Source organism: Amphiura filiformis, chromosome 6 (assembly GCF_039555335.1).
Source record: "Amphiura filiformis chromosome 6, Afil_fr2py, whole genome shotgun sequence".
Taxonomy (NCBI): Eukaryota; Metazoa; Echinodermata; class Ophiuroidea; order Amphilepidida; family Amphiuridae; genus Amphiura; species Amphiura filiformis.
In genome coordinates, this window is record NC_092633.1 from 57139486 (window position 1) to 57156277 (window position 16792).

Here is a 16792-nt window from a genome sequence, read left to right on the forward strand (position 1 = left end):
TTTTGCCTTTTTTGACACTTAAACGCATTCGATCCTTAATTTTATTTCAACAAAATTTTTGATTAGGTAGCATATTAATGAGGCGGCTACAATTTTTTTTACCAAATCTTAAAGAATTATTCTCAAATGTCTGACCTGTGTATTTCCTATTGGTAATACAGCCCTAAACATACATAGGCAGGTCGTATTTTGGACTGGTAGCAAGTCTAATACTGTATGTGAATATCGATGAATGTTAGAAACGGCAGAAACCGGTTGTGACGGAGACTACGTGGTAGCGTCCTTAACAACCAGTCAACTTTAAGACAAATAGGTGAAAAGGGACACTTTCACGATCTTTTTTCATATTTTTTTTATTTCACATGATCAGTGCATATATCGCCTAGCTTGAAATGATAAAATATTTTTTTAGACCAATCAAACCAATATATGGGTGTAGTACGCCCTTAATGAAAACTATAATGATTGCTAATGATTACACTTTATAACATGGATATGGATATATAATTACTACTTCTCCGGTAGCCTTCTTCTTGTTGATTACAAAGTTTTGTTGCACTCACTGTTCCGGACGACTGATGTATATCCTGATCCAAACTTGTCCTGCGAAGATCACTTTTTAGCGAAGTCCAAGGTAGACTTGAATATATATATCCTTCAACACCTTTGCGTATAAAATCCTCGCACAGATGAGAATCGGTAAAATGGTATACTGCTTTCACAACTCACTTACTTTCTCTAGGCCCTTTTAACCATGCAGGGCAGGATTTAGCCTACCTTATTGGGGCCCTGGGCCAGGCCAAAATTTTGAGGCCCCGAAATCACGTGCCGAGGAAGGTATGTCCACTCAAGTCAGTGGCCAAGTTTTGGTTTAAATAATGGGGGACCAAGGGGGACTAACATATTTTGTTCAATTCAATTTCAGCCTCAGATCAACATAAATTGTGGTATTTTAATGCGCGCGAAGCGCGGAAAATTTTACAATTTTGCCCTATTTTGACCAAAAAACATGCTGTTATTGGGGTTAAAAGAAAGATGCATAGGGCAATTTTGGGGCCCCAAAAATACGGGGGCCCAAAATTGCCCTGGACCCGGGCCCATCTGGCCCAATGGTATAAAATTCCGGTCCTGTTCTCCATTATCAGCCCTTATTTAATTTTCGCTTTTGTGCTCGGGACCCCTGAACCCTCGGGGCCCATGGACTTCGTCCACCCTGTCCCCCCGCTTGCTACGCGCCTGCATGATGAAAGCATTCAGTTGAACTCGAAATTATACTGATATTTATTACATCAACTAATACTAGTATAAAATTGTGAAGAAAAAGTTTATATAATTATATTAGTGACAGTAAAAGTAAAGTGCACATAATTATATTGGCACTTCAATGCTGAACAATTCTGATTTTAGAATCTACGAGTTACACTTGGGAAGCTAACAAACAGAGGGGGTACGGTAACTGAAAAGATCAGTTGTGAAAATCTATCAATTGTGCACACATTAATTAAATCAGAGTTTAAAGCTTAAATACAATATCCAGAGTAGGCCTATACACAATGGGCAAGTGGACTACGGAGTAGTCTACTAAAAGCACGAAATTTGTGGGTATTGTACTGCCCGAACCCTCGCCCGAACCAAACAGAATCAGGTTGTTGGTGTGGCTGTGGAATTAAACGTCTATCACATACTTTCTTGAAATACAAGCATTTTACGAAAATAACTAATTTGCAAGCCGTTCTACGGATTCAAATATCATCCAATTGATGGACAATATTAGACACCCGATTAGACAACGCCTCGTGCGCAGTGATTGGTATTATACTCCAGATCATTAATTGATATTTGAATTTGTGGAACGGATTGAAAATGAGATATTTTCGTTAAAATTCTTATATAAAGGGGCCAGCGATTTTTGGCATAGGCACCGTTTCTCTATTACGCCCTACAAAGGTATAGGAAAACGTTAGGAACACGTTCAAATAAATGAAATAATTATTCAAAATTTCCTGCTCGCTGCGCTCGCATTTATTTATATAATAAGACAATAAGGTTTTAAATTCAGGTTCCCATGATCTTGCATGTGTAAAGGGGGGGGCAAAGATGTTTTTGGCACATCAAAAGGGGGGGCACGTTGTTTGGCATGTCAAAGGGGGAGCTGGGGGGGGCAAAGATTTTGGCACGGCCAAAGGGTTGCTAAAAATACTGATGGTAGTATCAGTGGCGTTGTGTCATAGTGGCACGGGAAACCCCAACCGATTTGAAAATTCAGAAAAATCCCATGGGGAAATTGCCAAAAAACAGCTTTTTGTGTCCCCGGCCCGGTGCCCCCACCTCCCAATAGGCCTACTGATAGTATGACGCCACTCATTGTCCTGTGCACTCGTACACTCTAAAGAAAAAATGGACTTTGGCATATCGAGATGCAGAAAGCCTTAACTTACAATCGCTTGCTCCTACAATAGGAGCATAAAGTCGCCAGGACACTGTAGAAGATACAGTCAATTAATCATGAAAAAATTTAATAGAAAACAAAAGAAATTCTAAAGGAAAGAATTATTTTTGAAGACCAAAGCAAGGAGCTATCCAAACATATTTGGTATGAATTTGAAGGGTATAAAATAAGGATTTCAAATCTGGAATATCTCAGAAAGTTATCTTGTCAACTTATGCTCATTTTGTGAGAGCTGGTCATAGTGAGTTACGGCTTTCTGGTTCTGAACCCACGAATTGTTTTCTTCGTCGTTGAAAAGACTGTACCTTGAATCGCTTTGATTTGTTCAGGCACGTACATTTTCCTATATCATAAGTCAAATGGTTAACTTGGCTTTGCCCTTTGCCGGTTGACCGAGTCTTTTCAAAGTCGTGTAAGCAGTGGTATATCGGTGTGCATTTCAGATCTATAGACAACAATTGGGTCCCCACCCAAAACTCGAGTTTTAATGGATTGCATCAAAAGTATACGCACTATTCTGCAACATTGTGCCGGGACGACGTACATGTAGGCATACATTTGCGTATAAACTGAACCGTATTTATAGTCTTAGGCCTATAATACGGCACCGCTACTATGCCAAAACTAAGTAAAATAAAAATTCCTTTAAAAGGAATAGGGTGGGCAAATGAAAAATTGTCAAGAGAAATGAAAGAATGAGTAAGTCAAGTTCACAATAAATAAAAATTCCTTTAAAAGGAATAGGGCGAGCAAATGAATTGTCAAGATAAAGGTGTAGTTCCATATTGATAAGTCCAAGTAAAATAAAAAACATGTTTCACGTCCAGGTGTTTGAAAAAAAGGAGTAGGAGGGGCCTTTTTATTTTGTATCGCAGAATCGATGTAAATACCCATATTTAGAGCTATTTTAGCGTGCACAATAATGCCTGCAAAAGGAGGAGGCCTCTTTTTATTTGTTGTTCTGAGGGTAGGCCCCCTCTAATGATCTCGAAACCTTCCAAATTGTTTCTTGTATATTGAGAAAGCTATAGAAAGCATCTCAACTCCCTAGACATAATTTTTTAAAGTTATAACTGAATTGCAAAATATAAAAATATAATTGAAGAAACCTCCAAAAAGGAGGGAGGGACGTGAAACATGTTTATTTTTGTATTTGGCCTAATGCAGTATTACTTCGATTATCACTTGTCATCATTAGCAGAGGAGTGAAATTTTGATTGAAAGAATTAAACTAAGGGACGCACCATTTGATACTGAGAGGGGGGTAGGAAGTTGGGGTCGGGGAAAGTTTTTTATTTTTTTATAGTTGGTGGGGAAAGTTTTTTTTTTTGCTCATGAAGTGGGTGAAGTTTTTTTTTTTTTGAAAAACTTCCTACCCCACCCTGAGAATCTAATGGTGCATCCCTAAGAAGGTTTGTGTTTGAAGTTATATAAATAACGAACTAAGAGCAATCGAATTAGGACAACAAAATAAAAAAATAAAAACCCACACCATAGGACTGTACGGTAAAACATGTACCAACAGGCTACTTTTTAGTCACCAAGTTTGTAGGACTACACAACAAAATAGCCCTCCACCATAGGACTTTGCGGTAAAATATTTAGAGGAGTATGCCAATTAAGGCCAAGTAAAAAAATGTATATGTCCGGACTTTTTCAAAAATTGGTGAGGGAGGTCCTTATTATTTGTTATCGTGTTATTGTTTTACCATTCATTTCTGTGTAAAATTGCAATGGCAAATGTTTGTCAACACATCATAAAATCGGGGAGGCCCCTAATATTTTTGTTATTTCCCCAAAGCCCTACCCCTAGCTTGAAGAAAGTGTTTGCAATGTGTTTATAAATGATAACCAAGAACCTCTAAACATGTCATTTCATCACAACAATTTTATAAACAAAGTAAGGAAGCAATAGGAAAAATGACTAAAATATTTGAAAATCTCCAAAAATCGGAGAGGGCGGGGACGATATACACGTTATTTATTTTACTTGGCCTAAACAATGAATCACCACTCATGACTCGAGGTCAAAACCATTATGTAAATAAGATAATGTTTGCATGCGATGTCAAACAAGGAAATGTTGACATAAATTAATTGACTGTTTGGTTTTCACGATGCTATTAATTTAGCCCAAAGATTAGGAAAACTAGCAAAACTGGTGAACTGGTTCTGTTCAAATAAAAACATCTGCAAATCTTGCTGCAATTTCCAAATTGTATTTCTATTTCTTAAATAATTATTTTTGTTATTTCTTTTAATACAAACACATTACTGCCTATGACGACTTTATCGTATTACTTACATATCAAAATCAAGTAATAATTACAAAACTCGCCGTAAACTATCACCTCTGTGGGTGTTTGGGATATAACCGGCACGAATATTTTCTCAACACTGCGGCATGTGAAAAAGTAGGCCAATAGTCAGAGAATACAGGGTGGGTGCGGCACGCCGCACCCACCCAATAAGTATTAAATAAAAATTTGAAGAAAAAATAATTCTAAAAAATAATTCTATACTCCGGGATCAATATTACTATAAATAATAAGTTATAACAATTACAAGTTAAATCTCAGCGTCCCGCACTCATTTCTTTTTTCTAAACTAGTTTCTTGCTGTTTTTGTTTGTTTGCTTTTGTTTGTTTGTTTATTTGTTTATTTCTTTACTATTTTGTTTTTCTGTCTGCCTGTCTGTCTGTTTAATTACGGACTACGGAGAATAGTTTTGGTATGTTTCGCTATGTGAGCTTCCCGTGTCCCTTAGCTTCCCTTTTGGGTGTGTGCATATGCATGTGCATATGTGCATAATGTTTTTTTTACATAACTTTTATTCACGCCTATAAATAGCTCCTAATCCAGATGAGGTTGATATCCAAATGGACTTGAAAAACCCGATAAGCCATTGAGATGTGGGCTATACGGTAATAGAGCGTGTCACGTGGGTCCCTGAGGCTCGGGGTTTACATTTTTACCCCCTACTCCCCCTTTTGTTTTAAACGTCCTACCCAAAGAACCCCTTTTTTACCGGCCCTAAAAATCGCCCTCTCCACCCCCACCCCTTTCGGCAGACAAAAAAAAATCTTGCCCCTATTAGGCCTAAAGGCAGTTTACCCTCCCCAGACTCATGATTATATTGCACTCCCTAATAAAGCTTTTTTCTGTAACACTTCAGGCGTAGTCTTTCACATGGTATTTTAGTACAACATTGGGTTGGGCATTACAATCGTCCTAAAAGTAGAAATTTAACAAAAATTGCACATAAACGCCGCGCCGTTGTGACATGGAGCGAAGCGATTTAGTGGTGTGCGCCCTGCAAGTCAATTCTGAAGAAGACGGGTTGCGTTTAGTGTGGAAAAGTGTTGCGCATGCTCGTTTGTTTTAATTTTAACAGGTTTGAATACGTTTTATAGAGACTTTTTATAACAGTCCAAAGTACATTAATTAGTCTTCATTTTTAATGATTTTATAATTCGGTGAGTAAGTTAAAACATTTATGTTGCCGATTCAGGTCACAAATGTTGTTACCTATTCAGTCGTGTTGTAAGTATTTTGATTATAAAACCATGTGAAATCGTTTTGGTACACTGACTAGCCCTAGCACACCATCATCATCCCTATATCTTCGTCTTAAAAATTGCCGTGGTAGTACGATAAATCCTCACGTTTTTCAACAACTACGCATGGTGATTTTGTTTGAGATAGGCCGTGCGACTCAGGCTATGCATACAATTTGAGATTTTGAGAGCCGGCCACACTGTTTCTATTCTATGTTTTACGATTTTCGCATGATCAGTATATGGCTGGTCGTAACCGCCTGGCGTGGAGCTGCTACGCGTAGCTTACTTTTTCGCTTTAAACCGGGAGCTAAATTGACCAATCATGTTAGATCTTTTCATTACGCTGGAGCCAGTTGATGCATCATCGTTCCAGAGAGAAAACTCTTGCCAAAATTAATTAATGTTTACTACTTATGTGGATTTTAAATGAATCGAATGTAAATAAACCACAAACAGTTGTACAGGATCAATACCATTGTTTGATTAGTGTATAGTCAATGTTACCTTGCATGCATGTGCCATGTGTGTGGCGTGTTTGTTTGTTTGTCTACTGTGTCAGGCCAGGATCACTGACACCCACGGTACTGATACTGTCATACTATCACGGTGATCATATTGTTGAATGTTGTTGACTTTAAAATAATCATGATGCAGTCATGTCTACAGTAGAATTCACCACAACCTTTGAAGGACTTAAACCCCATTAAAAGCTATTAAACCAAGATAACACTCAATGAAAACAGCTCAACTATGTTACATCAGATCTTCTCTGGTTAAATACACACTGCACTTGTGTCTGTTTTACCTGTGCAATGAACAATGAGCTGGTATTATAGTTTCAGTTGAGTGAATGATTACTCATGAGCATAAAGGTAACAATACTGTCTGGGCTTTTGTTTACGAAATGAGACAATAGTCTGCTTATTGTTAACCAGCGTTCTTGAAAATGAGAAGCATAATGGTTTGCAGACTTAACACGCTTTTAGAAATAATTTGTTCATATTTTTTGGTTTTGGTGTTATCTGTCGTTTACATATCCTTCCTAAAACACAAAAGTACCAATATTTCCAAACACCTAAATTAGCTAAAAATTTAGGAAATGTTACAAAACTATATTTTCTAGAATTTCAGAGAATACTTTAAATATTGACTGGTTATTTTTTACACAGTGACGTCATATAGGCAATGGCATAATACTTCTAACATACACTAGGTCACGCGTCAATGGTGAGCGCACTGAGTATTGTGTATAGGAAAACGGGCAGTACCGTAACTACAGTATGTATGGCCTACTACTAGTATATAAAGTAAATCCGAACTGGTTTGCTGAAGGTCGAATTCCGCATGCCACGCCGCGCAAGATGTACAAATCAGCTCCCGGCGATACACTGCAGATCGCAGAATTGTGTGCATGGTTTACCACCACTCTGCCTAGCTATATAGTTGTGTACAATACTGTATGAGTTTCTTGTGAGTGCATGTCCATCTTAATAATAAGTCGGTTCGTACTTTTCATAAATTGCTTTTTGAATCATAACTATCGTGACCGAGGATATCTTGCAACTACGTGAAGCTCGTCTGGCAAATTCTTAATGACTAAATTCGCTTCACGTAATGAGTAAGTCGTACTTGATTGGTCAGTTTTACCTCCGAGTAATGAAAAACTCTAACATGATTGGTCAATTTGGCTCCACGGAACAAAAAGTCAGCTACGCGTAGCAGCTCCACGTTGTGGCGGTTGCGGCCTACCATATCAGTATCCCATATGATATTTCTATTGTAAGAAAATTTTATTTGTTGTCACGTAAATCACAGGTTTCGTTTAAATGTACTAACTGGAAATTAAATGTACTAATTAGTGAGGACCGGTATTTTGCTGTGGATATGTTTAACTGCAATTTTGATGTAAAACATTTGAAATCCGCTGTAAAATTTTTTTTTGATAATATTCAACTCTTTGAGAAAATTATTTTATAAAGGAATGCTGGTAAAACCAGGTGCAATACAATGTACATTATTGACACACTATCACGCTCTTTATCTTCGTCAATAATAGAATAATCGATTTCAATCGAATTGAATGCATGAGTTTGTAGTTGACTACTGAGCGACCTAAGCGATCGATTGCTAGCCAATCAGATAGAACTCCTTTTCTTCATGCGTTCAGTGAAATACCACTCGCCTGTCGCTCACTACCACTCGCCCGTCGCTCACCAACGGAGTATTAAATTTATATTTATCGTATAGGACGTCGATACTGTGCCTAGAACTCTGGCCATAGTATCCGTTTTTACTTCCACTAGGGCCAGAGGCACTTACATTGAAAAATTTGTTGGAGATGCTTGAACGATCCAGTACAAAAAATCAATGCTTGATCGAACCAATACAAATGTGTGTCAGGTCACTAATTAACATGATAAAACCCACTTGAGAACACACAATCGCCAGTCATTTCTAAAGATGCATTTATACTCAATCGCTTTTGCAGAAATCTGAATCGCACGCATGATCAGTGTACTAAATCGCCGTCGATTTGCCTGCTGAGCATGCGCATGAATCGCTGTTTTTCAAAAGCGACACGTAGGCCTATATTGACACCCTCTGTCGGTCAACGTTCTCTAGAATTGCACACATAACTTGTGCAGTTAACGACAAGGATTCAGTCTGATGATGAGCAACCCATGGGTATAAACACAGCTTTACACAATGACTAATTTACATAGGCACAAAAGACCGTGTTCATGTACCGTTACTCAGCCAAACATGGCAGAGTAGGTCCCGGATGACGGTACATGTTCCTATCTCCTCAACGTTATACCTTTCCAACAAGGAAAGAGATACGAAAAGCGAACGTCTAACACTGACTGATGTGTACCGACCACAGAATTAAAACCAGAGCAGAACCAGGACTCGACCGCCATCTTGATACAGGCATGGAGCAAAAATTGGGGGTATTCGGTTTCCCTCGGAATGCGCTCGAGGAATTCGTTGTCATGCAAGCGCGACATGGATGATGGGCGCATTTGAGAGACGCACTTGATGCGACCTGCACGCGAGTACCAAGACGCTTCAGATGAGACGTAGAATTGGTTTCGTTCGTCTCCGCGCACTGTCTGCAAGGACCCGAATACCCCCAATTTTCTCCCCATAGCCGACGTCGCGATTGTACGTGGCGGTATAGGGAGTCCCGGTTCTCCTTCTCTAATTCTGTGCCCGGGATTCTGTGGTACCGACTGATGTCATGCATCGTATGCATTAAGTGTGTGCATGATGTGCATTCACATTGACTGTAGTGTACAAATTGTATCATTATGGTATATACTACAGTTATTTCTTGGTCATACACCTCTTGTAACATAGACCTGTTGCGTCTATGTAGCATAATAATGATGTGTACACCAGCTATGGACCAATTCGGTTGAAAATGTGGACCAAGTTAAAGCCATAATATACGATCTTATAAAATGAAATTTTTTTTTTTTTTCAAAGCTGATTTTTTTTGCATATTTGTAATGTTTACACATGTCCCAACTTGCACCTAAATGGAATCGGCCAATTTTTTTGTCTTTGTAGGTCAACAGAGCAAAGTTTGACATATTATCATAATTTAAAAATTATGATAAGGCCTATGCTATGTCCTCCCATAGACATGATAGAACTGCATGTTAAATGGCCAAAATAACCAGTGGGGTTTCTTTCACTTTACTTTGTTATTTCAACTTAAAATGGACAGCAACCCTTCCCATCAGTTATTACTAATATTATTTCATCATTTTGAATAAAGAATAACACAATTAAAATTTGACAGAAATCGTACAAGGCTTTAAAAGGCAGTTCCAACAGGTGCTGTGTATGTGTTTATATGTATGATGTGCATTCACGTACTTGGGCATCGGAACGAAGAAGTTGTTGCTCCAAAAATGTTTGCAAATTACACATTTGTAGTCATTTTTCACCACAAAATATGATATGAAAACACAGGTGAGCAATGTACATTAATAACTCACAATGACTCCTGACGCGCTTCAATGACTTATGCGCGCGCGCACACGCCTACGCGATTCTGTGATTGGTAGCTCTTGTTGTCGGCGTGAATGTTAAATTCGCCTGGTCGATTGTTTTGCAGGGTAGGTAATAACAATAATTAAAACTAGTTATATTTAACAGCGTTTTATGACATAAAATAACATAAAATGCCATTTTGATTTGTTCAAAATATCAGATAGGATGGTAATGAATGACAATAATAACTTTGCACCATCTATTTTGAGTTCAAGTGTGAAATTGTCGGGTTTAGTTTTGGGCCTCGGTATTTTTTGAAATGTGTAGTTACTACAACTGGTTAAAACTGTGGGTGTACTGTACAACCACTGTTAATTTCCTGCCTATTCGGTAAGGATGACAATAATGATTTCCTTGTCAAAAGACCTGTCAAAACTGTTCCTGTAATGTTGTCCAAACACTCAAGTATCAAAAGGATGGTCCACTAGAGTGATTCACGCAACATGAATAGGGATTAAAAAGCTGTGAAGTTGGACCATGACAGTCCATGTGCTCGAAGTATTGTACAGTTTGCCATCAAGATTTTGAATGTAAACAGTTCAGACCTTGTTCGAGCATATTCTCTAACACCAGGGCATCTGTGAGCAAATTCGTTGCTAGTGTTTCTCGAGGAATTCAGAACCACGAACACGATCATGATGATAAAATGATTATATGAATATTTTGTTCTGGGGCTGATTATTCGGACTAAGTTGACTTAAATGCTTTAAGCACAACGTCAGCCTACCAGAACCAGTTACATCTTCTAAAAGGTTTTATTTCAAGGAATATTGAAATTTACATATTCTATGATGTTTTTCATGTTTTTTTTATTTCTTAAAGGAAGTGTCCAGCAATCACAACATAAATGTCTTATATATGTTAGAAAAATAATTATCAAGCACAAATCACATGGTTTTATTTAATACAAAGTCATATTAACCATAAAAACAAATAAAAACAGCCATCTCTCAACATGCGATTTTTCAAAATCCCTGCGCCGAAATTGTCCAGAGCAATGACGTCTTAATAATTCAATGAACCCTGACGACAAATGAGCACAAATAACCATGACGTCATTGCTCTAGAACATTTCGGCACGGGAATTTTGAATATCGCGTATTGAGAGATTGCTGTTTTTATTCGTTTTTATGGTTAATATGAGTTTGTTTTAAGTAAAACCATGTGATTCGTGCATGATAATTATTTTTCTAACATATAACACATAATGTTGTGATTGCCGGACACTTCCTTTAATGTTAATGTATTTATTACGTAATTCCTTTCCATCTTTTTGGGCAGACAAACTGAGTTACCATAGCATGAGTTATCATGTTTTTGCAAGCAAAAGTTAAACTATGAAGGACAAACCTTACCTTAACGTAGTAGTTACTTATATAATCAATTAGGTTTTATAGTGTTTTTTGTTTTAGGACACCATCAAAATAAAAGCGAGTGATTTTTTAGCATGTCCTCTGTTTGTAGCACAAGTTACCATTTTTCACAGCTGTCCCATAGATACAAAATTTGATCTGCATTTAGCAATACTATATATAGTATGAGGATCTAGCCTTGAATGTTGGGTATTAACCCTAACACCAGTAAAAACCACAAAATACCACAATGAAAAATTCTGATCATGCATGCATCCCAGGGTCTGCGATGACGCAATCACCCTAAGTGTGATATGCTCACGGAATTGCTGGCGGGCAGCAATAACCGTCCAGCTTCCGGTCCGCGATCGTGTGCTTGGCATGCGGGGGGTCAAAGGTTGGAATCCCGGGTGTGCCAAGTCAAAAATTCTTCTTCTTCTTGAAAAATTCGGATCTTCTTTGACTTCCGATATCAAAAAGCATGGGTCAATGTTAGGGTTAGGTAAGATGTATTTTTCCAGATTAGAGTCTCTTCTAACCCTAACACCAGTAAAAACCACAAAATACCACAATGAAAAATTCTGATCATGCATGCATCCCAGTGTCTGCGATGATGCAATCACCCTAAGTGTGATATGCTCACGGAATTGCTGGCGGGCAGCAATAACCCGATCCAGCTACCGGTCCGAGATTGTGTGCTTGGCATGCGGGGGGTCACAGGTTCGAATCCCGGGGGTGCCAAGTCAAAAATTCTTCTTCTTGAAAAATTCAGATCTTCTTTGACTTCCGATATCAAAAAGCATGGGTCAGTGTTAGGGTTAGAATACAAAAAATAAAGATTCCACTCAAATGAGTTTAAAAGCTGGAGCATAAAGTTTGTCAAAGGATGCTCAAAAGTGTAGCACAAGTTACCATGGAATTGCATGTACATTTATACAGTAATGTACTTTGATGAGTCAACTCTTTTAGAGCAAATGTTGCCAATTTTGAAAAGTCTAAAATTTAGTTTAAAGTGCAATTTAAAAACACATTTGATGCGACCACCCAGTGTGATTAGCTGTGTTTACTTCTGAATTCTATTGCTTTTATACATGGTGTCATGCTTCATCAATTTCTACTAGATTTGTACAGCTTCTGACTCTAGCCTCGAATGTGAAGCTAATCAAGCTTATTGGTGACCAAATTTGAAGCTCGACTTCTCAAGCATTTGTTTTTAAGCTAGTTTCTCTACCTGTATTTCAGATAGATAGAGTATTTTGAGCTAATGTATGCTATGTATGTGTGTGTAATTCTTGATAACTGTAGCGATGTATGCTCACATATATTATTTGATATCAGAAGAACATTCTTTGTATTCAGAATGCTATATTCCATATGTCTGATGTGCTCTCATGTTCCACAAACCAATCATTGAACAAAAAAGTCATAAATATAAAATACATTTAAAACTACATGAAAAATGAAATACTGCATGTGTAGTGAACAAAAACTATACATAACATTTAGTAGGTTTAAGGGGGTACTACAAACCTGGCCAATTTTGTGCTTATTTTTTGCATTTTTCTCAAAAATTACAGCGCATTGGTGACAAGTAAGATATGTATATTATAGGGGCAAGGACTGCAACTACTGCACTGACAATTCAGCAACTCAAGACAAGTAGTTATTGATTTATTGATCAAATATTGGTTTTCCCTCATTTTTGACAGTAACTCCACAACTGTTGACTGTGTTGAAATAAAATTTCCAGTGCAGTAGTTGTAGTCTTGCCCCTATAATCATATCTTACTTGTCCCAATGCGCTATACTTTTTGAGAAAAATGCAAAAAATAGGCACAAAATTGACCAGGAGTGTATTACCCCCTTAAAAACAACAATGTGAAGAGAGATAATTTTAATGAATCTACAGAAGTGCAAAGTTTGATGACATCTGGCAGCCTGTATTAAAGTAAGGAGCAGCAGAAGCAAGATCAATCCTACACTTCACATTTGAAACACTGTTCAAAAACCATGAGTGCTATTGGACATTTTTAATACACTCCTCATATTTTTCTTATGTATTTTCTGATTGACTATGAGGTTTTAGGAGTGTATTAATGATTTTTTGATTTTTTTCCTTTTTCTGCAGGTATCCTGTGTATGGGGTCAAGCTCCAGTAGGTAAGCAATCAACCAATATACACTAAAGATAAATTGCCATAGCTAATTATGCATTTATTTTATTAACATCAATTAAATCAAATTCAAAATTAATTCACTGATTACATTACCCGTTAATTACCGCATCATTGTGCTAGAGACTAGTACATTACTTAAACTCCACTCTAGAAATGTGTTGATCCATCAGATGTGAGCAAGACATATAAAGACACATTATAATGTAAAATTCCTATAGAATTAAGATCCAGATCTTTATCGCATAAATGCTTTGACAATCTGTGGTCTAGGCTAGTGCTTTACACCCAGGAGGGGTACTCACATAGTAAAGGCATACGGGGATGTGCCGCTCCAATGGGTATATGTAGGTTTTCCATGCAAAATCCTTAGACATGGGTGTCCTTTTAAAATTCTCTGTGCTATGTGTGAAACACATGTTGTTTTTACTATTTTCAAACCCAAATCCTTAGATATGGGTCCTTATTTCCTGAAAATCCTTAGATATGGGTCCCTATTTTTTGAAAAATTACCCTTGGAAATGGGTAAGGGTTCGGAAGCTCAAGCCGCATATCCACGTCAAAAAGTAATCCAAGTAACCCCCGGGGCTTTACATGGTCAAAAGTTCATTGGCTGCATGGGCAAGTTGGCAGCAGGGTTTGTGCTGGACAGGTTTTTTGAAGCGCTGAATACATTAATTTTGAAAAATGCCCAACATCATGGAGTCTTACTGAAAGCACACAAAAATAAGGAAAACGGATGGATTGGATATGAAACTTTTTCCTAAGGTGCAAAAATCTAACTGCACAGAATTAGCCTAGCACAGACACCTTCCAATTTAAAGGTTATACAACTTTATTTTGTAACCGGATTAATTCCTCAATGGAGTCATTGCATTACTACAATCCACAAAAAAACATATTTCCCTGAAATATCCCCCATCCCCCCTGTATCAATGCAAATGCATTTTTACCTTGTTCCCCAAAATTAAATAATAGCGGGGGGGGGGGGGGGAGAAGGGAATTAGGGAAGGGAAGGAAAAAGCTTAAAAAGTGTATACCTTTAATTGGCCATGATGCTTTGCACTGCAGCATGGAAAAAGTTCAACAAATTACAGTGATGTGGCAACTACTTTTTTCGCAGATCCTGATTGTAGTCATGAATATCTTACACTAAGGATACACCAAAATCTACCCATGCTCTTTGGCGAACCCTAGCTTAATTATATGGCTTGCATAATAATTATATAACAAATTAAAATATTTGGTTATCAATTTGTATAATATTAAATTATTTTGTTACTTTTGTTCTGACAGAAATCACCAAAGTTGATGCCACCATTCTCGGTGGAACTGATGTACACATTGAAGGTCAAACATCACATTTAATTACCTTTGATGTTCACATCACACTTGGAAACGGCCAGGGCAATGCTGGTGCAGCTGAACCAAACATTAACAGATGGATGCTTAGTGTGTGTATAGTGGATGAGAATGACAATACAATTTTAGGCCCATATGACTTAGAAAGAAATACTGCCATACCACAGGGCCAACTAACTCACGCTCAAGCTGATCTGTCAATTGCTAAAGGAGATACTGAGACGATGCAAAGTGTCGAGTTCACATTTGATCCTTCAACACTACCCAACAATGGCCTCTGCCCTGATCTTTGTCCAGATGATGGCACAGATAAGAGATACAAGCTGAAAGTAGAAGTTCTTAGTCCCCTTTATACTATAGTCGGTGTGGCTGGTACAACCCCAAGCACTACTTTAGTTCAAGATGATCCACTCACATGTCGAGGTAAGATATCTAAAAGCAAATGAATTCAGAAGCAAATATGATGTATATATATTATCCTTTTTTGTTTTGTTTTTCTATTTTTGTTTCAGAAAAGTGATCCAACTCATGATCTCAAGGTTGTGGGTTCGAGTCCTGTTTGCATTTTATTTAGCTGCATTTGTCTATTAGAAAAACCTGTGTTGTTTGTTGATAAAAACTTTTACCATCAATTAGTTGAAAGTGAGAACTTATTCAACTGTTTTGATAATTTTTTTAAATGACAAAATTCTAAATTTTACTTGTTTTTAATTTTTTTTCTATTCAACAACATCCATGGTTTATAAACAGGAAACTGATATTGTCAAAATTTATTTGAAAATCTAGTGCTTACTCCTCTGATTTTAGCTTAAAGCAGATATTTGTACATAACCAACAGCGGCGCGGGGGGGGGTCTGAGGGGGGATGTGGCCCCCTCAGAAGTGAGAAACTTTTGCAAAATGAATGACCATTCTGGCACTATTATTGTGTACAATTTTAGTTTGAAAAATTCGAAAATGGGTTAAATGAAGGCCCAAATTGAAGCCATTTGTGGATAAGTTTTCACTATAATTGTATAAATTATTGCTTTTAGTGTTGGGTGTCCTAATACAGGGGAGTTGGAAAATTTTGGTCCAATTGAAGCCATTTCGTGCATCATTTTTACACTTTCTTTTTGCATGTTAAGGGTCTAGAATAGAGATTTGATTATTTATGTTCACCCACACATGTTACACACAGCACATTATGGGTTAAAAGTGGGGGGCAGTCCCCCCCCCCCGGTTCCGCCGCCCCTGATAACCAGTGAAATAATGGCACATATGATTGCTTGAGAGTGACCCAGTTATAAACAGCGATAAATATAATGTAGGTTGCAGATATGACAGGATAATCACAAAGAACACAAAGAAAAATCATGTTTGAAAGAAGTTTTATTTTTTATGCCTCCATCGTGAGACCAGGGTTTACTTTAACGCACAAAACATGCATATTTACGCGTTCAGGCACTTTGCGGACCCCTTTAAATCCAAAGTCCCAAAGTCCAGCGCGTTCAAATATTGCAAGATTTGAATAGAGAAACACCAGATATTGTGTATTTATTCTCGGCTTTTGGCATTTAGGAACTACTCCCGATATGCAGAGCCCATCACATTTTGTCAGCATTGATCCATGCATGTTTTAGTGATTGCGAGTCTCAAGACTTGTAGAGTGTCAGTTTGAAATGTTGCAAATTGAGTTCGGGTCCTTTTTTCTGTTTAAATGATGCAGCAAATGGCTTCAACCCCCCTCAGACACCCCCATGCGCAGTGGATTTAAACAAGTGGCCATTTTCGCTTCTGGTTTTGACATTTACCAATTTAGGCCCTATGTTTAACACAATTTATAAGCCTACAAT

At 37.6% G+C, this 16792-nt stretch overlaps 1 protein-coding gene across 1 annotated transcript in view; it reads left to right on the plus strand.

The window, feature by feature from the left end:
* Positions 1 to 16792, plus strand: part of LOC140154650 (uncharacterized) — a 138969-nt gene that overhangs the window by 11697 nt on the left and 110480 nt on the right. Inside the window, 2 exon segments of the mRNA XM_072177217.1 lie at positions 13552 to 13582; positions 14893 to 15381. Of these exon segments, the coding sequence (XP_072033318.1) occupies positions 13552 to 13582; positions 14893 to 15381 (520 nt within the window).